The 23,742-nt window shown below is 42.5% G+C and overlaps 2 protein-coding genes across 2 annotated transcripts in view; one reads left to right on the top strand and one right to left on the bottom strand.

The window, feature by feature from the left end:
• Positions 1–690: 690 nt before the first annotated feature.
• On the bottom strand, positions 691–13,268 carry myg1 (myg1 exonuclease). Its single transcript, XM_049022779.1, has 7 exons — positions 12,930–13,268; positions 12,438–12,550; positions 10,679–10,838; positions 10,432–10,581; positions 6,754–6,876; positions 6,300–6,481; positions 691–995 (listed from the first exon to the last, which is right to left on the bottom strand). Exons 1-7 carry the CDS (start codon positions 13,203–13,205, stop codon positions 797–799), a joined length of 1,203 nt encoding a protein of 400 aa, XP_048878736.1. The 5' UTR covers positions 13,206–13,268; the 3' UTR covers positions 691–796.
• A 7,497-nt stretch (positions 13,269–20,765) lies between these two features.
• Positions 20,766–23,742, top strand: part of LOC125747482 (mitogen-activated protein kinase kinase kinase 12-like) — a 35,166-nt gene continuing 32,189 nt past the window's right edge. Inside the window, 1 exon segment of the mRNA XM_049022777.1 lies at positions 20,766–21,183. The gene's annotated coding sequence lies outside the window, so the exon portion shown is untranslated.

Genomic DNA, 23,742 nt, shown 5'->3' with positions numbered 1-23,742 from the left:
TAGACCCCAGAACAGCAGGGAATTCTAGAGACGGAACATTCCGGAATCTTGGAAAATACATGGTAAGAAAATACAGGAAGCAACACCAACAAGAAACCTACCTACCTATGAAAGTCCACGGAAAAAACACACACACACACACACACACACACTAAACAAAGTGTTGACATTTAGAGTGGACTGATAGCTCTGGGGGGGGGGGGGGGCAACTGGGAAGGGAAGATGAAAGAGAAAAAGAAACAAACAAGATAAAGAAAGCAGAGTAAAGGGACAAACGAGGGTAAAGTGGAGAAATCCCTTCCCACAATACTAATGATTTGTACAGCAGCCTGTGTGCCTCATCTTGCCAGTGTCTCTCGACAAACCAGATCCTCGGATAGAAAAGCCCCATTTTACAAACTTAATCACCCAGGAAGATTACAGGCATATTAATGTAGGGCATGAGTAGAGGTTAGTGGCTGTTTGTGTGTATGAAAGCCACATTCGAAGGCAAGGATTACGGATGTCTGGTGTAAAAAAAAAACAACAAAAAAAAATAATAATAATCATACAAACATTCTCCATACAAACACTCTCTATTAGCTATAACTTTAATTCTTATTTTGCAGAAACAGGAAGTGTGTAGGGTGTAAAAACCACAGGGTCCTGATTTTTGGCAAAATTCAGGGAAACAAATGAGGTAAAACAGTATTTGTGGCTGTATTTTATTAGGAAGGAAGAGAAGCAGAACGACAGAGTACAGGCTGTCCAGCCTGGGAGTGGAGATGCAGCCCGCTGGGCAGACGGCGGCATTCTCTCAGCTGCCGTTGGCCTGAAGCTCGTCCCCGGACCCGGCAGCCGCCTGCAGAGTGCGCCGCGCCATCTCCAGCGCCCCCTGCAGGGTACTGTTCCCCCCGATGAAACCACTAGCGTGGACGAAGATGCAGCCCGGGATCCCACTGAGGGTGGACAGGGCCTCGTCCCGCACCCCGCGCCACTCGTCCGGCAAGGACAATCTGGAGGGCAGATGGGCACACAGTCGGTGACTTTGGGAGGGGGGGGGCACGTGCGCTTTCGGCCACAAGAACAGGATGGGAGTTGGGGGGGAGGGGAAGGGCGGGGCGGGGGAGGATAAAGGCTTGGCCGCTTTTTCCGGGTTTGACACTCTCCACTTGTTTATTGTGGCTCTTTTTACATTCAGAGTGAGAAACTTGCCGAATCAGACGGCTGACATTTCTAATCAGGCAGATAACTGTCGATTGCAGTGGTGGAGATCCGGGAGGCCGAACACTGCATCCAAACGGGAGACGGTTCCCCGTGCACGAGCGGTCAGACACACACGGCTGCAAATCAAATAACACACAGGCAACACGTAGCTAAAGGTTTTGCATGACTAGACTATTGCAGCTTGCGCTATCAGACCACTGCAGATGATTCATCAGACGGCAGCATGTCTGATATTCACCCATCCTTGTCTCTCATTACTGGCTGTCTATTGGTGCTGACATCAGCTTTAAGGCTCCATCCACCACATGATAAGTGTCACTCCAGATGATTCTCTTATGTAGTTTCCCGGAGGTGGAATGAACTGCTAAACCACGTCCGGTTATCAGACTCCCTTCTCCACCTTCAAGAAACACCTCAAGACTCATCTATCCCATGAATTCCTCTACTAACCTGATGCCTTTTCACATTCCCTGAATGTTCTTGTCTTGCACTTCTGCTCCTTCGACAGTCTTCTTAGCTTCCTTCTTTGTTAGAAGTTGTTGCGTAGCTCTCCCTCGTATGCTGCTTACACTCATCCTGTACCTGGGCATTCATTGGCAGCTCAGCCTATCTGCACAAATGCCTTGTTGACTCCTTGACAGGACGCATATTTGTAAATATGCAAGACGTAAAAACAGCGTTCGTTTCATATAAATGATGACTTTTGGTTAAAAAAAAAAAAAACGCATGAGTGTTTTCAGATTCAGCACAGATATACTATTTAAAGCCTTGTAGTGTTGAGGCTGAGGTATCAGGGCCAGTGGCAAAGTGGTTAAAAACAAAGGTGGCCGCTTTGAATCCCAGGAGGGCCCCAAGCCAGGAACGCGAGGTTTGGATGGAAACATCAGCTGAGCACTCGAGTGTGAATCATGCCATCGGGTCACTGAAGGCACTGGGCAGGCAGGGGCTCCAGCCCGACCAGGAAAAAGGCACATGAAACAAGGCCCCCAGCCAAGTCAGCGGGGGCTCGGACATTGTCCCGAGGAATTGCGGCCATTTGAGTCTCCACCCACTGATACGATTTCTCAGACGCGCCGTTTCAAGCAAAAGTGAGCAATCAAAGCGGCCGTAACCTTTAACGGAACATCCTCCTTTCAGGAAACACACCAGCAGCAAGTCCACCTTAATGAGTTCTGCTGCCGAAGTAGAAAGGGCAAGAAATCCAGGCTTGGGGAGAGGAAGGACCCCGTGGCTGGCTGGCCTTCCTAATCTCAGCCTGCCGAAGCACCAACAGCGAATAGACGCTGAAAAGCACACATTTTACAGCCGCTGCCCGACACGGGGGGGGGGGGGGGGGGGTGGTCAGCAGATCCCAAAATCCATCTCAAGCAGTCCTCTTCACCTTAAGCAGAGATAAAACATTCTTTCAATGGCGTTATGTAAAGAGACCATTACACAGAAGAGGCACTGAGCTCAAGCTCAAGCCGCGACACACCCGTGAGATGAGTTACACAAACTACTACAGAGAGATTTACATCACACCGTTATGCAAAGAAAAGGGACCGAGGGCCTCCATTCTGTCTGCTGAGGCACCGTATTCCTGGCTTTCAAAGAATATCCAAAAAGGATCTTACAGAAGCAGCCACCGTTGCACAATAGGACTGAATTTACAACCTTGTCACCAGAATAAAAGGCCCTTAACTCCAAACCAGCCTGTTCAAAAGTGATAATCAATTAGGAAACACTCATATTCAGGCTGGTTCAAGCGCCACACCTCACCAGGGACCAGCTGAGCTCCCTCTGGGTTTGGGGAGAGGGAGGGAGAGAGAGAGAGAGAGAGAGACCTACTGTTGCCATAGTAACGACATGATTCTTAATTGACCCTACCACATGTCGTCACTCTGTCGGCCTGGGTGCAAGATAAACACCCAGTCACCCCCCCCCCTCCCCATCCATTTCCTTAAATCACTAGGCAAATATAAAAACTGCTGTCGCCACCTGCCTGATGAGATCATACAACCTTTCCGCAGTCTAATGTGCGTCTACGCTGAAGGATTAAGTCACATGACCGCACCGAGAAGAGTCACTCTGCAAGAATGGTGGCAGGTAAATGAGGACAATCAAAACAGGCAGTAACACTTCCAATGAATACCCTCTGCTTAAGGGACCCGGAGTGGCAGGAACACAGCACAGGCACACAAATACACTATTATGCACATATGAACACGTACACACCTCTGGTAAGATCTGGAAAAAATTAGAACACAGCAAAATTTTCAGTTTCAGTTATTTCTCAATATATGGGTGTAAAATATTATTTTTTTGCAACCTGGCTCTTCCCTGCTTCTCACTGATGAAGTTCTGCTTCCTTGCTTTATGGGTCTTCAGTCCTGCTGCTAGAAGCCAGTTATGAACTGTCCTAGCAGTGCACTTCACACCACTTAATGTTTCCTGTTCTTTTTGAAGGTCACTTGAGGTCATCCTTCCATTTATGAGGCACTGCTGGGTAAGTTGACGGCAGGGGCAATTATGGGGGGGGGGGGGGGGGGGCAGTGCCCACAAGACAACATGCATAGCCCCCCTCATGTACCCCCATATACTACAAGGGTCTGAAATGAATGTATTATTATTACTGTCATTATTGTGTACATTCATATGTGTGTGGTGACATTTCGTGTCCTGGGAACAAGCAAAACACAGACGTAAGCACATTCCCCCGGCAGACTCCTAACACAGGTGCGCTGGGTGGTCGAGCCGCTTCACTCGGTGAAAAGCGAAGCGAACGACAGAAAAAGATAAAAGGCCTGTGGAAGCAAGACAGTGTAAAGAAGAAATCAGTGTAAAGAAGAAATCAGTGTAAGTTACGTTTGTAAAAACTGTCAAATGTAACTGCAGAGCATCGCCTAAATAACATCGGTTTTCAAAATTGTCTTTTGCTTCTTAATGCTGAGAATCTAGTGCAAGTCATACTTGGACGAGCTTATGGTCAAATACGTCTGCCCCCCCCAACAGTACATCTGGTCCAAGTCTGACCTCCCCAGTTGAAATGGTCTAGAACCCCCACTGGCTGATGGTCATCTCTGGCATTATAAAGTGGCTTCTGCCCTCTACCTGACTGGTTTCTCGTCATTCCCAGCGTCTCCCACTTCACCTTATTCTTGTGTACTGGTGTCTTAGAGACTTTACGCCCGGAAGCAAACTGCCCCACAGTGTAGCTTTACGCCAGAAAAACCAGGATTTATAAATGCAGATTTTTAAAAAATAGAGTGGTCTCCTAATTTTTTCCAGAGCTGTCTATGTAGATAAATGAGATTAAATAGAGGTCATTTCCTTAGAGATGCTGCCAGTGTTTAATTTGTGCTGGAGTTCGGCTTGGGGACCTATGGCTCTGAGCTGTCCATGGTCCCCCCTCTCTGATATGCTCCACCGCCTCAAACGCTACACTCAATACAGCTAGACTGTGGAATAAATGCAAACTGAATTAAACAAATGTATATCTATTAAATTATTTGTGTTTTTTATATATATTTTACATACATCCTACATTAGCTTGTTTCACTTATCTGACTTTAGATTTTCATGGGGAAAAACCACACACAAAAAAATCTACTTTTTGGCAGTAAAATAGATGAGGTTACACACCGGGTTGTTACAGCAAAATAAAAAAAAATTTCAAAAAGACAATTACATTCTTTCTGCCAAACAAAGCTATCAGAACCCAAGCAGAGATGCAGAAATGAACCAGAATACCTGAGGGAAGGACGAGCAGACAGTAGGGAGAGGAGCAGCATTTGCGGATAATAATGCTAATGAGAACGAGCAAAGACGGCGAGGTGAGGAGCAGCGTCTGAGGATGCTAATGCTAATGAGAACAAGCAAAGACGGCAAGGAGGAGCAGCATTTGAGGATACTAATGCTAATGAGAAAGAGAAGAGACAGGAGAGGAGCAGTATTTTGGGATGCTAATGCTAATGAGAACGAGCAGAGATGGCGAGGTGAGGAGCAGCGTCTGAGGATGCTAATGCTAATGAGAACAAGCAAAGACGGCAAGGAGGAGCAGCATTTGAGGATGCTAATGCTAATGAGAAGGAGAGGAGACAGGAGAGGAGCAGTATTTTGGGATGCTAATGCTAATGCTAATGAGAACGAGCAGAGACGGCGAGGTGAGGAGCAGCGTCTGAGGATGCTAATGCTAATGCTAATGAGAAGGACCACAAAATGGAACAAGAAAATCTTTTCCTTTATTAGGCCCTAAATAACCTGACAGCATGTCCATGAAATCTCTGCACATTTTATGTGAGAATCAAGCCATCCACCATCCATCCATCCATCCATCCGTCCATCAGCTGATGATAGGTAACTCACCAAGACAATGCTCCAAAACATCCCAAATACAATCCACGTCATAATTACTTCCGGATAATTCCACAGCACTGTGATTGATGAAAAAATACCTACTGGAAGCCTGTGACTTTGGTTACGGCAAACTTAATATGGGGTGATACCCTCATATCTGGGTGTCGGATGCTGCAGGATGCCTCACGCAAGCATCTTATTTCACCCAGTTTCCCTTTTCCCTAATATCCAGTTTTGGCTAAAGGAGCGTGAATGTTCAGCATCAAATACACAGGAAGCCAAGGGGAAAAAAACACATTTTCACAGCACTTTAACTGTTATTTGCAGGCTTAAATGAAGTGTTACCAAAAACAGTCGTCATCTGTCAAGCCTCCAGGCCAATTTTATACTGGAAAGCTGTACTCCTCAACACTCAGCAGAACATATGTCGCCTCGCCTTAAGTGTTCATGTTTCATGCTGATGAGGCGGTACAATCTCTCACATCAACACACTTGCCGCACGTTTTAAAGAAATTTACCTGGCAATTTCGAGGAATGGGAAATGTGAGGTGGTAATTTTTGTATACTTTTGGAAATTGGACAAAGAAAGGGGCTGGCAGAAATACTGAGTAAGAGATGACGCTGCAGAAATAAAAACAGAAAATCAGAGAACTACTCTGGCTCTTAAGGTATAATGTACAGCAAGGAAGGGGTCTGGAATAAGTCCTTGCAAAGTACTGACAAAGGCACATAATGGTGGATTTGAGCAAGGCTATTACCTGTTCTGGAAGGTGTGTAGTGCCGCAGGTACGCACTGGACCCTCCACTGGCCGTTCTGGTCTTGGTACAGGACAAACTTGATGGGCGTCTCCACATTAAGCTCTGCTTCCAGAGAGAAGAGATGCTCCTTCCATGGGCAGCCCCCCTGCTCCAGCAGAACCACCTCCCCACTCGGGTCCACCTGGAACATGAACAGCGAACACTCATCTGGGCCTCTAGTCATTTGTAATGGCAGGAAGAAGGCTCTGAAACCAAACGGTGGGAGGGGTTACCATGAGCTGCCAATCACTGTCTTCCGCTGGTTCAAAAGTCATTCAAGTAACCAATGGGAAGAGGGTTAACCTGACTGTGAGCTTCAGCACAAGATCATCCCATTAAACACCACCATACCCTAATATTTCTGTTAGTAAAATTTGTAGCTACCGACTGCAACCTGAACGGAGGGGGGGGTACCTGGGTCCGCTTCTCCATCGCTTTCTTCACCACTGCACGGGCCGGCAGCCAGGAGTTCTGGTGGAAGTCCAAACGATCCAAAAACTCCGCCCCCACCATCTCCAGGGCCTTATGAAATCCCTCCTGTGAAAAACCGACATGATGTCTAACGGACCCTGCGAAATAGGTTTTACATTTAGATTCTTTATGAACAGAAAACAAACGTCCACGTGCTTTGAGAGCGGCATCATAAACGGAGAAAAAGCCTGTTTGTGGATATAGTGGACTGAAGTGCTTTTATGCGTTTGCAGCTTTATTTGAAGCAGACAACAAATATAGGCATAATTTATTTTCGTCTTTGAGGCTTCCGTTTGGAATAAAGAAAATGTCTATACTGAATAGTTGTATATTTGCAAACAGGGAAGGAAACCCTACACTTGCATTTCGTTTTGACCACACATTGTTTTAATAAAACTGGTCTTTCTGTGGTTTTGATTTAAATCCGAACATTTTGCACAATGAAAACATGTATCCCTCATCTGCCTAAAAACACCTAGATAATGTTTTTGGTCCATATCGCCCAGATCATACAGTGGAGATAAGAGACATGCAGTTTCCCAAGTCTGAAGTTAAGAGCGTTTTTTTTTTTTATTTTATTTGTTTGTTTTAGCCGACGACGACTGCATTTACATGCGATAACCCCATTAAGGTATTTACATGTGTTTTCAATAATCCGATTACTGGATTTACATGACTTGCTCATTAAAAACACACGAGAACATCTTAAATCGGGTTACCGCATGTAAACATAACCACAGTCAGTCAAAGAAACACAAAAAAGACGAACAGATCTGACTTACTTCGTGATTACATGTCCCTCCTCTCCTCTGGATGGTCCGTAGGGCCAAAAACCCGACCTTGGTATTAACCACATGGTGCTGGATGTACAAACCCCCATTCCAAATGACCTTGTGATTGGTGCTCAGTTAGATCTATGATCATTTGCACTTTTTGAGTATGTCGGATGTTTTCCGTTTTTTCTGAACCTGAATTTCTCAACCCAAATTTCTGTGAATCCTATAACCCTGAATCTTACAACCCAGACTGTACAGAGCTGAATTTTACACCCCGAATTTGAATTTTTATTACCACAAAAGCAACATAAATTCAAAGTTCAGGAAATAAATTCAAATTTGATTTCTTTCACTCAAGTTCAGGTAAAGGTATTAAAATTCAGGTTCTTTGATTCACATTCAGGTAAACATATTCAAATTCAGGTTCTGGTATTCAGGTAATGAAATTCAAGTTCATGTTAACACATTCAAATGCGTGTGAATAAAATCAAATTCAGGTTGTGGTGAGTCAGATTCGATGCCATAGACAAGGCATGAAAAAAGAAATGAATAAATCCCATTTTAAAGAACCAAATGAACTATGTGCCTTTTAAGCATCAGAGTTCAGAGAAGATGGAGCAACAGAGCTGATGGTCAGGGAACTGATGATCAACAGCACAAAACACCAGCTCAAAATCAGCCCCCTGATGGACTGGAAGCTTCCAGAAGGGAAGTCATCACAGCCACTGCGAAGCCAAATCCACATGTGGAATCATGCAATTATTCACACAAAGGCAGACATGAGGCATTTGATAACGTGATCATAAACCCATCAATAAGGAGCAGTGTCTGGCAGACTCTTGTGCCTGACTGTGTTTCCCCTATCAGATTCACAGGGCAGCCTGTTGGCAGAAACGTGGATGAAACAGATGAACGGAAAAATGCTGCTAAAATGCTCCATATAAGCAACACCCAATAACTACAGCGACAAAAAAAAATCCAGACTGACAGTTTTTACATAAATGAATTGATGGGATGAATGAAACTTTGCTCTCTGGTCTCGTTTCCTCGCACAGTGTCCACAGAGCTGCCGAATTCTGAACTTTGAACATGGTCACGGTGTGTCGACTTATTGATAATGCATCACTTAAGAGTGTATTGTGTAAACCTGCTAAAATTGGCCTCCACTTCTATAAACATCTTCCTCCTAAAACCCCCCCTCCCCCCCCCAAAAGACGCACAGACTTTTTGTTAGCTAGGGATGACATATTCCCTGAGAAGTGAAGAAAAACCACCACTTCTTTTGGGTATTAAAAAGGTCAAAGCCTGCATTTTCAAACCTCTAGAATCAATTATATCATTAACATATCAGCCTCTCTGCATAACAGAAACAAACTCAAAAACTAACTGGGGGGAAAAAAATCAGTCGAGTAAAAGCTTCTTTTGCTACAGATATGTTCCAAACTGCAGCTAATATTGAAATACTTTACGGAGGCAAAAACATAATTTAAAAAAAAAACTGCATCAGGTTTTCTGAGTGTGTAAAATGGGATGTTCTAAAAAGCATAAAAAGAGCTTAGCATAGCTTAAGGGACCAAAACTATATCTTTGGGAAACTATATCTACCTCTTACTACACTGGTCATAAGTAAATTCCATTGCTTAATTCATGAAATTGTAATTCAAAGACAAATATGTAAAATTCAGCTTAACTCTCCTCTTATCCATAGAAACCGATAATAAGCAAACAGCTTAAAGTACGAGAAATAGTGACCTAGAAAACAAAATTTCAAATTCATAGAGGAATCTCTCAAATTTCATTCCAATGGAGAAAAAAAAACTAGCTCAACATAAAATGCACATTCTGGATATTTGCTGTTGCTTAATTTTTCTCCATGGAAGAAGCGTGTTTGGATGGAAATGTAAGTTATATACACCTTGTCCCCTCCTTGTGTGTGTGTGTGTTACATCTATAACTATTTCCCAATTCTATGTTTTATAGATTCAATGTATTTCCCAATAGAATATGGTCAGCAGTGTGTGAATGAAATTTGGTTTTCCTAAGTTGTTATTTGGTGACATTAAGCCACAATAAGCTTTCAGTTCAGTTTAAAACATCCTGTAAAACCTGAATATATCAGCAAACAGTAACAGGATTTACATCACAGCACATACATCACAGCACATACATCACAGCACAGACCTAAATCTTGGGGTGTGTTACCACTATGACCTAATGTCGACTGTCTGACACGGAATTAAACAGGGCATATTCCATTTATGACAGAGGATAAAGGAAAACAAAGCTACTGGGGATTGAGGCACACAGTTTAACAATGCATTTCATTAAAATATGGATGAGGATTAAACAGAAAACAGCAACAGTCTGCTTTTATTTTTTAAAATGCTTTGCATAACCTACCGCCACTAACATTTAAACCTAATCTCAGGAAATGAGCTGATTCACTCGGGCAGATCTGAACACTAATTATTTCTAGATGTTAAAAACCCACTTTAACAAGCACTTTAACCACCATAAACACCCCTCCCCCAAGTTCCACAAGCACAAAATTCAGGATGCTCACTTGCATTTTTCCTCAAGATCCAGAAACACACATACAGGAAAATGCACCGCTAAATTATATACACACACATGTATAAAAATAGCTAAGCATGCTGTGTGTGTTTCAGATCCGTGGATGAGTAATCATCTCTTGGCAGAGGGTGAGTAGCATGCTGGGATTTGGAGTTCAAAGTATCTGAACCATATGGCCTACTAAAGGCATTTAATCCAAACCAGTACGGTACACTACTGATGCAACGTGAAAGTCCAAAACTGGCAATATGAGAGCTGCCCGTCCACTCACCTCCGTGTCCTGGTTCGCGCTATTCCAGCGAGGATTGAGATGGCTGACACGGGAACTCAGGGTGGTGGAAACAGCGTAGCGAGGTTCGCCGTCATGCTGAGAGATGCCATTGTCGACCGCATCCACTTCCTCCACAAAGTTCTCGTAAAGCTGTCGCGGGTAAAATGCACGTGGCCCAGCGTCATTCCGGAACATTCGGCTTTACATACCTCCGGCCAGCAGGTGTCCCACTGCCAGAAGCTCTCACCTTATCGTACAGCACTTCCAGCTCACTGTCGTCGCTCTTTAGTTGAGTGAGCTGGCTCAACAGACGTCGACCAAAGTGTAGATACACCAGACCAGCTGAGCTTAGCTTAGTCACCCAGGGCTTCTCTGGGCACAGACTACTGAAGGTCTCCTTGAATGTCCTACAAAAAAAATGTTTAGCACTCTAAGAACAGATTATAATTTTCATTAGGAACCTTACAGTCCTCTGCAGCCATTTATTGTGAAAGACACCCAAAGGTATTACAAGCTACCATACACCTCTATTTATTTATTTATGTGTTAAAACACCACCACATCACCTACTGAAAATCCTATAAGACCCATATCAGTTCTGAAAGGTAATCCAGTTGATGTACAGAGGGCTCAACATTGAAAAAAATTATCTACTCAACAACAGGCCCCAAACATCTGTAGGGTTATTTTAAAAAGGGTTAAACCCCAAAAGATTTAGCTGCATGTAGGGTTTTGGTTCACGTTTTTTAATCACATCGAACATTAATTCAGTGAAGCTACATTTAGTTTCCACTGCATGTTTTGAAACTAAATTGTGGACAGAGTATCCACATTCAAAAAGCCAAAGGAAGTATAAAATATATTATAATATTTAATATATCTATAACGTGTTCAAAACACAAATATATATCTATAACTCACCAATTTAAGGCCAATATGTTGACCAAAACACTGACAGATTTAATTACCCAGCTAAAAAAATAGAACTTGGTGGTTCATCATGTCAGACACACAAAAGGCTTTTCATTCTTAAGTACAAGTAACTGACTCATCAGACGATAATTTGGTGTTTTACTAAATTTATCATTATATTTTACTAATGTTTTTAATTTTTAACTGGTAGTCGCCTTGCTTAATTCATTCAACTTGGACTGAAAGATATTAAAGTTACACATAATTGCATCAGCCATAAAATATATTATATGTATAAAAAAATCAGAGTCAAATCTGTGTCATGTTAAATCTCGTGAGAAATCTGTGAAAACGGCCCAGGAGCTCACAAATTGCACAGATCGCGTGGCCGAGTGCATGCGCAGATGATCGGTGAGTGATGGCGAGGCTGCGCCTGATCATTTTCAGTCTGCTTAACCTACGTTACTGATGCATATTGCTTCTGACAGCGAAGGAATATGATTAATGGCTGCCATGCTGCGTGCTGGAGGACGGCACAGTCATTAGCGGACTAACTGACAGAGCTAAATCATCCCTGCATCATTAATTAAGCCAGAAAAAGTGTGAAAAAATTAGAGGTAATGCGGCACACTATAAGGTCATGGCAGTAAGTCGGTGTCGAACAGAGCGATGAAACTGAAAAACACACAACTCATGCACTCGTCCGCAAGTGAAGGTCTCATTAAATGATGGACATTAACAGCGGCACACCACCTGAGCACGCCGGGAGGGGGGTTTATGGCCTACCATAATTATCTCCACGCCCCACTGATTATTTAGATTATTTAGAGTGTTATTGTTTCACACGAAGAAAATCTGACTTCTGTTATCACCTACAAGAAAAACATCTTTTGAGCCCTTCACTACGTTCAGATCTAGGCAGGATGAAAGTATCAGTATATCTTTACACACACAAACGTTAGTAAATGATATTCAACGATAACTAAACAGCTCGTTCAGCTGTTATGGTTGATAGAGCCATAAAGTAATTGAAAAGGTCGCACGGCTTGATGATGTGTTACGACAGTTTGAGACCATTTTCGGCAGCAACGCACCTCTGGTGATGGTCATAGCGGTGTTTCTTTGAATCATATTCACCTCCAACATCCACAACAACATCACACTGCGCCAGCAGATCGGGGTTTCGGGTGCGAAGGATTTCTGCATCCTGTTAATTTCAAAGTCAACCAGTCAATATCGCCGATAGCTACGGCTAGAATCCACACAGCTAAAAGTAAACTAAAACAAATCTTTATTAGTGACGACTTTCAGTTTCTAACTCTAAAACCTAATAAGAATCAGTCGCCAACCAAACTTTTTTGGTGTGACGAAAAGACTTCCTGTACTCGAATGATAATCTAACTGACGAAAACTAGCCATATATAAGAACAAATTATGTAAGTTTCGTCCATTTTCTACCTGACAGTGATAATACCGTTGTATCCCCGAAAGATCTTTGTTTCGGTTATACGTTGGGAACCAACAGTTTATTATCTTACGAAATAAAAAAGCACATGAACAGACAGGATTTGCCTTTTTCTTCCAACCTTGTACTCGGGGAGCTGCCGAAGAAAGAAGCATGCCAAAACCTCGTCACAATGAAAGGTACCATTGTGTGTCCCAATTTTAGCAAACGGCATATTCTCTGTATGTTTGCGTTTTGCTTCTGGCGATTCCATGCAATTTTTGTTCAGCGTAAGTAATGGTCTCGCAAAAGTTACCGGGCGCAAATGTATCACAGGAAGGCTAACAGTAGGATTAAAACTCGGAAATATACGACTGACAACGGGATAGGTGCGTAGCAAACACGAGTATGAAATCATGAAGTTGACGCGCGGCAAAATCTATCCATGTGTATAGGAAGGAACAACATTGTGAACGGACCGGCGGATGTGACGCCGATGATGTTCCAACCAATGGCGTTGTAGAGAATTTTACAAGGCGAGAATGCCTGCTTTGCTGAAGTATTTGGTGTTGGACAATGTCAAACGACTGTATTATGAATAAAAAGCTTGAAAGCAATGTAGCTGCTATTCAGCTTCTGTAATTGCAGTAAAATAGAATGGCTTGTGCCAGATCTTTACAGAAAAAATAATCCAGGAAGGAAATGCAGGGAACATCCTAGGCAGTGATCGGAAGGTTGCAGGTTTGAGCCACAGCCTCCCCAGAATAGTCACATGTCTGTTGGGCCCCTGAGCCTGTGCTGTGTCCCCCAAGCTTGCTTTCACCTGTATGTGTGTGTCTCATGCAGAGCCAGATGGGGTAGCCAGAGATAAGCATTCCAATGCACCATTTTAGGCACAAAATTGAACCTTAGGGGCAGGTCTTTGGAGGAACCCAGAGTACCTAGGATCAACACATTTTGCAGGATAAAATAATTACTGAATTAGTCACACTACCATGGAGGCATGAGGTCAGAGGAATACATTGTAGTAAAGTGAAAAATCCTTATTTTATCCAACATTGCTGACTCTAGCGCCTTCTAGAGCAGCGATTCCTTGGGGACCGACAGACAGTCGGCATTTTTGTTCCCCCCCGGCTGCCTGGGGAGCAAAAATGTTGACTGTTTGGCAGGGAGCTTAGAGGGAGCAAAAACGTCGGCCGGCTTTGGGTCCCCGAGGACCTGATTGGGAATCACTGTTATAGAGGCTTCCCAGTTCCCTGGGAACTATAATTTCTTAAAGGGTTCTTCCCAAGGGTGTCTGGCTACTGGGACATGCTCAGAACCGCCGCCTTGGGTGCCAAGCAGGTGCCATTTAGAGGAGATGTCCAAATCACCAGGAGTGGTGGAAGCGGAGATGCTGAGGGTGCCTCAGCACCTACTGTTGTCTGTTTCATCAGAGAAAAACACAGCAATATGTTAATCATCTTATAGTAACTTAGAGGCAACTTTATGAGTATTTCTCTAAAAAATATTGTTGTTAGCAGTAGAAAGCTGCCGATGATACAAAAGAAGTTTTCAATTTTCAGCACAAAACATTTTCCTGTGCCTCTTCAAACCACCTCAGCTGACTCCCCTCAATCCGTATCATCACTACCAGGACTATCATCTTTTCACCAGTTTTCTATTTATCTATCCATCCATCCATTTTCCAAACCGCTTATCCTACTGGGTCACAGGGGGTCCGGAGCCTATCCCGGAAGCAATGGCCATGAGGCAGGGAACAACCCAGGATGGGGGGCCAGCCCATCGCAGGGCACACTGACACACCATTCACTCACACATGCACTCCTACGGGCTATTTAGTAACTCCAATTAGCCTCAGTATGTTTTTGGACTGTGGGGGGAAACCGGAGTACCTGGAGGAAACCCCACGACGACATGGGGAGAACATGCAAACTCCACACACATGTAACCCAGGCAAAGACTCAAACCTGATTCCCAGAGGACATGGCTAACCACTGCACCACCATGCCACCCCTTACAGTGCTAACCACTGCACCACCATGCCGCCCCCAGTGCTAACCACTGCACCACCATGCCACCCCCAGTGCTAACCACTGCACCACCATGCCACCCCTTACAGTGCTAACCACTGCACCACCATGCCGCCCCCAGTGCTAACCACTGCACCACCATGCCGCCCCACCAGTTTTATAATAGGGTAGTTTTTCCTGCAAGGATCTTTATTTGTTCCTTTCATTATTACAAGCATGAACAGCTCACAATGACAGAATTCTTGACACACAAGTCAACAGCAGAACTCGGTTAATGACTTGATGAAGCCTAATTAATAAAGAGAGCAGCAGGAAGAAAATCTGACTTTAATTCCAATCCATTAGAAGTCATTTTTTGTAAAGTGATCCTTTCTAAGCTTTTAAGGTATCTTTGTAACTAAATACACATAGCTACCTGTATTCCATGCATCTTTAGCTTGATACAAATGACACTGAAGTGAACAACACCAGCCTTGATGGTCCTCCGGGTTGCAAAATGTGTTAATTGGTGCCCAGCTGGTTAGTTCAAAACACGGACTCTGATGGCTGTACCAAAACAATTAAGAGCGAGCAGCAAGCAGAAAGCTGGATGCCCTGAGCCCTTGAGAGCTGGAGTAGCAGGAGCTTAACATGAGGACGAGGAGGCCCTGTCCGTGGAGACCTTCAGAGCGTGCCTGTTTTTCCATACACCTTGGCTTTTAATTGCGTGAATGGAGCTATTAATAGGAGGTTATTTGAGTTCACTTGGTGCTCCTGGTGTAAATAAGTTGGGAACATCCATCCGTCCTCTTACTGTCCAGGGTACATGCTGTGGACAAATTAAAGATCACTTCTCCAATTTGCATGTCTTTTGGGTTGCAAATAGAAAGTGCCTGGATGGAAACCCATACACACAGACTGCGGACAAAAATGCCCCCATTCCTGGAGGTGTGAGATAACGGCATTAGCCGCTTCACCACTGTGCCGCCCGAGATGGTAGAACACCCTGACTATCTACAGAAGAATCCCCTGCCCTGGTTTACTGCAAATAATGAACCTTTCAGCCTATGCAACTTCATTTTGAAGAGCAGTGACAGTAACTATCTGAGATGTGCATTAATTGGAAAATAAGTGAAAAAAACACTAATATGTTCCTAATCATATTCAGCTCTCATTTTATACTGGATCTCATTGATAATAATGTGCTTTTAATGAAATAACCCGTAGGCTTTGAAAACCACAGTAAATGAAAGCATCTTTTTAATAACGGACAGAGACTGAGGAAACAGCGATTCCAGCCATCGTGGATTTCGAACACTCATGTCTCCCGTCTTCGAGCAGACATGGCAGTGCCTTTGTGTGAAGATGAACACGCTTCTTCAGGTTTAGCTATATAAACCAGCATCTGGTTAATATGTGTCCGTTAGAGCAACATTTGTCCAAACAGAAGCCAGGGTATGCGACCCCCTCCTCCCAGGAAAGAGGATCAGCACCCGACCTGCAGCTTCTGTGAATGTACAGTATGTCACATGATCCAGGCTTCATCATGAATGTATGTCACGTGACCTCGGCCTCTGGGATCTGCCCAGCTGGCTGAGCCCACTGACTGTCAGCACGCATACCCACCACCAGCAGGGGGGGAGAAAAATCTGTATTTTTAGTTTCAGTCTTTCATCACTGCCCTCCCTCTCTCCCTCTCACTTCTCTCTTCTCTTTCACCCCCCTCCTATCACACACACATACACACACACACACACAAGCCTCTATTTACACCTAAAGCCCCAGGAAGACAACCAGGGGAGGATGTTGCAAATTTAGATCTCTGTTTCTCACTTTGGGAAAGGGGCTGCGAAAAAGAATTTGCCAAAGAAGTTAAAATCTTATTACATCTCCGTCACCTTCCCACCAAGCCCTGTTCCCCTCTATGTCAGCCCATGTTATGTGCCAAAGGGGAGCCAGGTGTTTATGCACCATCAACAGGCTTGTGTTTGCAGGAGCCCCATAGTAAACAAAGGATATAGCCTTTGACAATCTGGCTACAGATAATTCTGTGTGCTTCCCCGCCCCCCCTCCAGAATATTTGATGAGGAAGGGAGGGGCACTTTTGTGAGCACATAAAAACAGAATAGAATGAATAAAAAATAGAATGAATGAAGAGACATAATGACTCATAATGGAACAATGAGGATTGTGTCACATCATGTGTGCATTTACATTTATATTTATTAATATTACTTCCCATGGAAAGTACTGCATGCATGTGGCTGTTTCAGAGAGGTCTTAGATTTGGATGGAGCAATGGAATAGAAGGCATGTACCCCAGATGGATAAACAACTGATAAACTACTAATTTAAATGAGATTTGTCATAATCTCTAACGATCAACTACTTTAGTCTCACAGGCGTGAAGGTCTGAGGCGTTACTGCAACCCAACCCAGAATCTTCTGCTGCCACCCAGTGGTCGTATGCAATAAGTGTAGTAACTGCAGGAAAAATGTAGAAAAATAGGTGTTTTAAAATTCCCACACAGAAGCTACATTCTAGATGGCGATTTGTGTTGTCTGAGTACCCTGTGTGATAATCCTTAACGCAGTGAAGTCTTTGAATGATGACTCATGAGTCATCAAAATGCATCCAAGCAGTTTTAATAAAAACCTACTGGAAATGCGTACAGCTCATCCAGACTATAGGAGTATTCCCACACATTTAACTATGGTTTTCTTTCCATATAATGTTTAAGTAATTTAAGGGTTGTAAGTTACTTTTTAGGGTGGCATGGTGGTGCAGTGGTTAGCACTGCTGCCTCACACCTCTGGGACCTGGGTTCGAGTCTCCGCCTGGGTCACACGTGTGTGGAGTTTGCATGTTCTCCCCATGTCGTCGTGGGGTTTCCTCTGGTTTCCCCCCACAGTACAAAAACATGCTGAGGCTAATTGGAGTTATGAAATTGCCCATAGGTGTGCATGTGTGAGTGAATGGTGTGTGAGTGAATGGAGTGTGAGTGAATGGTGTGTGAGTGTGCCCTGCGATGGTCTGCCCCCCATCCTGGGTTCTTCCTTGCCTCGTGCCCGTAGCTTCCAGGATAGTGGTATGGATGGAGTTACTTTTTAAGAGTTAAATGATTAATTGCTTAATTCTTGCTTATAGATCCCTATATATTGACCATGTTTTATAAGGTTCAGTGCATTGCTTAATGACGTAAAAGTAGAAAACTAACATATTAATGCTCAGTTCCATATGCGTAACCATTATGATATATGCAGCAGCTGGAATTTGCAGTAAAACTACAGTCTTATTCTTAGGCAGAAATAGCCTAATTTAAAAAAAATGTAAGATTGTTTTGTTAATAAATAAATCATTCTCAATACTGCAAAAGCCATAATTAATTTCCTCTGCGCTGATAAAATAAGATAAAATAAGACTTTATTGATCCCAAACCAAAGAAATGTACTTTTTGCCATGACAAGATGTAATAAATCTATCACCCAGTATGTACAGTACAAGACATCAGGCAGGGGGCACACCCTGGCTGGGATGCATGTCACGACCACCAGGACGAAGGACTCTTGGGGCAGGCATGGTGGAGAAATAAAAGGAGTTTTATTGAACTGGATGAACAAAAATTGGGAAAAAAACAGGATTACAGTGGATCAAAAAGGGAAGACTGGGCACAAGCAACAAGACGGTACGTCAGTGAATGGAATAGAGAGGATGAGACAAACAGGTAATTATTACAGAGACTAATGCAGGGCAACAAGCATCAGGTGTGGCTCACCAGGGCCACGTGAGGGAGGAGACCGGAGCGGCAGGCAGACGTGGCGGACAGGATGTGGCAGTGCGGACCCTGCAGATCCCTTTCAGCCTTTGAAAGAAAAAATATCTTTTCAGCATCTGTTCTCTGATAAATAGGGTGATGTCCTTGGAATCTCTTATATATGCATTCATGTAACTCTCTTAAAATGGTGGTAATAGCAATTATATATCATTGTCAATAATTAATTCTCCGATCTGGTTTCACACAGATCAAAAAGCACCACAAGGTAGAAGCTGGGACACATTTAAAAAAAAAAGTCTAAAATGTGTTTCAGTTTTTCAGCACAGATACCCTCTTGACGTGCCATTTTAGAACACTGGGGAACATACTTTTTAGAACTGCCTCCTTTACTGGCTATATTAGGAACCTATTTCTAATTTAGATCTAATGGCTAAAACATTATTGCTTTGGTTAGGATGAATATAAAGAATACTGGTAGTTGGACATGTATAGTGTCAGACATTATTGCAAACACAATATTTAAAAATATAAAATAGGCATTTTATTCAACATTTCATGAGAAAGAGCGTTTAAAATTAATTATAGGACACTTTATCAGAACTGAATGTAATGTAAGCTCTTTTTCAACGTTTGGAAAATGTCAAAAAGATCAGTATTCATTTAAATCTTGTTTTCCTCACAGTGTGTGGCTCAGTAGATTATGTGATCAGAAAGTCAGTGGTTTGGATTTGAATCGGGCCCTTGAACAAGGCCCTTAGTCCCCAGGAAACTGCTGCAAGTGTGACAGATAAATGGCTGGACTTGTGCTCTGACACTAAGCTTCACTTTCACCTGTATATGTGCACTGCAAGATACGATGTGCAGGACCTACGGCATTACAATGTACTTGTTCTTGTGGAAATTTCATATGTCATCATTTCCAGATAAACAAAAAAGTGTAATCACACCATGTTGCGCATTTTTAAGACCGCATGCATTTTCTATTTTGAAAAAAAAATACATGCAATTACAGCATAGTAATATTAATTAGTATCCAATCAGATTCACTGATTTATCAGCAAGTACTTTTACATACGAATAACTTATTTTGACATGGTGTGTCAAACAATCAACACAATTTTATTATGTACATGAATAAAATAATGTGCCTAGTGCAATGTTGCACCTGGTTGGTTACAGATGGGCTGTATTTTTGATATTATATAACTGCATGTTATGAGTATAAACTATATTTCCATGTAATTAGACGTCTGAGGAGGTGGCATGGTGGTGCAGTGGTTAGCACTGTTGCCTCACACCTCTGGGACCCGGGTTCAAATCTCCACCTGGGTCACATCTGTGTGGAGTTTGCATGTTCTCCCCATGTCGTCGTGGGGTTTCCTCCGGGTACTCCGGTTTCCCCCCACAGTCCAAAAACATGCTGAGGCTAATTGGAGTTGCTAAATTGCCCATGTGAGTGAATGGTGTGTGAGTGTGCCCTGTGATAGACTGGCCCCCCATCCTGGGTTGTTCCCTGCCTCATGCCTATTGCTTCCGGGATAGGCTCCGGACCCCCTGTGACCCTGTAGGATAAGCGGTTTGGAAAATGGATGGATGGATAGACATCTGAGTACATTGTCAATTGAAGTGTGATGAAACTACTTTAACCATTCAACTATTTAACACTTTTTAAAAAATAATAAACTTTACATTTAATCTTAATTAAATGTAATTAATTAAGTTTTTATCACGGAGCATTGCATATTATATATGTGAACTTACTTAACCTACTTAAATCGTGTTTACAAGAGCCATGCTATTTAACGGGTCAGGCGTGAGATTGCGAGTTCGTTTCTAATAAAACATAGACCACTGATGTTGATGACTGGCTAATTTAAAAAATATGGCGAACTTACACTGTATTTTTTGTTTACAGCTTGTGACAAATGGGTTTGGCGGTGCCATCGTGTTTCCCTTTTATTTAGGCCTACAGAATTTTTACTCATCACTAAATATTTACTGAATTTTAACAGTCCATGTGATCTGACATTAACCGAGAAAATACACACATTAAATTAATTATAACGAACAAACGCTGGAAAACAGTAACTTCGTCTTAGGTGATGTACTAAAGCAGGCCTATATAATTAGCCCGATCATTGCATTGGGTCGGGTCTCCACATCATAGGCTGTCTGCTTGGGACGCAGGTGCGAGGTGGGATCTGGTTGAATGGAAACAAAGGTGGTAAATTACTATGGATATGAAGAAAAGGCTGACTGTAAACCCGTATCTGTATCAGATTACAGATCATGTGTGAAAACTCAATTAAAATGCTGGAAATAAAGAAATTTGACAGATGTTAATTAAGCATCGAGCAGCGTACGTCTGTCTTTAATTCAGCACTAGGTATCGATGCGGATCCCTCCCTCCAAACGCTTGCCGTCGTTCACTGCTCATAGTTTTGCATCAACATAATTAGCCAGATGGGTCTCTTATTGACTGAGGGAAGCTGGACCGGAACGTTCTGCGCTCACACGGAGCCCGAGTAAGCAAAATGCTCGCCTGACATACGCGCCTTTGTCACTTCCTTGGATCGGACTCTACACCGATAACGATCAGCTGCAAAAGGTAAGCTGGTGAGATATAAAAAAATTGCCTGGCGAACGATCGAGGAGAAAGAGCCATGGTACTGTGATCTGTTTTTATGGGCAAGATCTTTAAATGTCACGGGCATTATTATAGCTAATTTAAGGTTACTCACAATGTGTATATATAAGAGCGCCTTATGATCACTGAAGCGAATTAGGTGCCTTAATTGAAACATAAATATATATTATTCATTCAGACTGTCCAGATCAGTGCAATATGCAATGGCAGGTCTCTGACGTAATATATTACATAAAAACTAGATTCTATATAACACCTACAATTAGACCGGCGTGTGTGCTTGTTTCACCATTTTTTACGTTTCTTTCACGCAGACGCTTTTCATAAGCTTGATTTGTTATATAATTTTGTCCCACCGTTGAGGGATAGAGAGGGAAGACGCACTTTTATTTTATCCTTAGAAAAAGGCTTTTGTAAATAAGAGAGGCGTTTCGTGTTGTAATAGATACTCCCGTTTCAACTGTTCGGTTACCATGAACGAATTCAGCTGCAGCAAGAACAAGAAAAATATGAATATATTGCTTCGTTAAAATGATCACGGATGACGGTATGTTGACCGTTTAACGGTATGCATTTTCTTTGGACGAATAAATAGTATAAAATAAATGTCAGGAAGGGACACATAGATAGCAACATATTCCATAGGCTCATTTTTCTATTCAGAATGTATAACATTAAGTGACTTTGCGTTTCATTTTTGTTAGGCGAAAACCAGCAAACGCTCCTTATTAAGTGCTGCTTGCAAATATATTAGTAAAATTGGGTATTGCATGAAATATGTCAATTGAAAAATTACTTTGTGTGTATTTAGAATGTATATTATTAATCGATAAAATGTAGATTATTTACAACATCCTTATTTGCAAAATGTTGGAGTTGGATGGATGGATGTTACGATAAATGCTGAACTTCAGTTTACATTGGTAGTCTGATATTTACATGTGGCGTTTAACCGACAGGCTTTCCCAAATGCAAGGGGGCGCTATAACTTTACTTAACATTGTTACTGTAACAAACTTAATCTAATCAATAGTTCTGTACGGGGAGCTGCGTTCTGTCAAACGGTGTTACCTTTCGCTTGAGAAAATTGGTTTTTGAAGAGCCTGCTACACTGCGATCGAAAGCTTCAAATGACATGTTATTCAAGAGTGTTCAGCTTTCCATTACATATTGTACTGTTGATGGGCTGAAGGATTCATTTCTAATACTGAAGCTTCAATAAAATTGAACTATGTAGATTGTAGGTACCTTCCTGTGGCATTTTTTTACTGTAAAACATGCAATAATGCATAATTCATGGTTTGATTATATCTTTTAGTCTATAGTGTTGAAAATATTCTTCTTGGTTTTTCAGTTGTCAGAGTCAAAATGCTTTTTTAAAAAAGATATGAACATCCTTACTTGAAAACCAGCAAAGCAGAAATCTTGCTCTTCAGTTCTGTATCAGTTGCGTCTGCTGAATTTCAGTGCTCGTACATCCCCCAAGAAAAGATCGATATTACTCCCCGAGTCGTGCATTTTGGATAAATGCCCAGCGGGCTGATCAGCGTCGGCCACGTCTATCTGTAAACTGATCCACCCAAGGCCAATGCAAACCATTAGAGTTCTCCTCTGGGGAAATGAAGACAAGGAACAACTAGTCTTCTTGAAGTTCAGGAGGATGGTGGGCGTTCGAGAGAAAGCGGCGGGGAGAAGGAGATGTAAAGAAGGAGCATCAGCAGTAGGTTTACATGGGCAGTTCTATACAAAAGTGTTAGGTGGTCTTAGGAAACATTTAAAGCTATTTATCCAGGTAGTAAGAATGCATTCGTTCAGCATAAAAAACACAGTGTAACATTAGAAAATGTGTTAATTAAGAGTAAAACTAGCAGCAATTCCTTCTGTTCTCCAAAAACTCACTGATATCGTGTTGGATGGTCCGATGACTCCTCTCCTTACGGTCAACTCAGCCATTCCGTGTATTTCTTGAATATCACCACCAGCTCGTGTAATTAGTTTAATTAGTTAAATAACTTGATGGGGTATCGATTACCCATATAAGGTCTGCAAATTGTCTATTCAGAAAAACGCACGGGTGCATTGCATGGTTGCAAATTCTAGGACGACTTTAGGAGAGGTTTTGGCTTGAATTGGCTACGTTAACAAACTTTAATAGATGAAATATATTTTAGTTTAACACCAACATGAAAATCATCTGAACATGATTTCCTTTGACTGACTTTGCACAGTAATGCATGAGTAAGTGAAGCCGTCTCTCTCTTGTCCAGCATTTCCTCCACAGCTTGCTCCTTGAGTCCAAAAATACATATTAGGTGAACTGGCATTTCTGAGTTGCGCGTAACATGTGCCCTCTGATGGATGGCATCCCAGACAGTATGCTTGCCTCTAACCTAGATAGATTGACTTTCTACAGCTAAGACCATAATTTTTACAACTATATTACATGCTTTGGGCAAAGAGATATCTAAAGCAGTCTCTGCTATTAAACATACATTTGTTTGTCATTGTGTTTGGCCCCAT

This window comes from Brienomyrus brachyistius, chromosome 8 (assembly GCF_023856365.1).
Source record: "Brienomyrus brachyistius isolate T26 chromosome 8, BBRACH_0.4, whole genome shotgun sequence".
Taxonomy (NCBI): Eukaryota; Metazoa; Chordata; class Actinopteri; order Osteoglossiformes; family Mormyridae; genus Brienomyrus; species Brienomyrus brachyistius.
Note: the sequence above shows the minus strand (reverse complement) of the source record. Positions and strands in the feature narration are given on the sequence as shown.

What these genes read in the sequence shown, in the direction of transcription:
- myg1 (XM_049022779.1), bottom strand. Translation starts at nt 13,205, where the DNA reads ATGATTTCATACTCGTGTTTGCTACGCACCTATCCCGTTGTCAGTCGT. An exon ending in CGCTATGACCATCACCAGAG is followed by an intron (nt 10,839 to 12,437) that starts GTGCGTTGCTGC and finishes TTTTTTTTGTAG; the next exon opens with GACATTCAAGGAGACCTTCA. An exon ending in CTACACACCTTCCAGAACAG is followed by an intron (nt 996 to 6,299) that starts GTAATAGCCTTG and finishes TCTGCCCTCCAG; the next exon opens with ATTGTCCTTGCCGGACGAGT.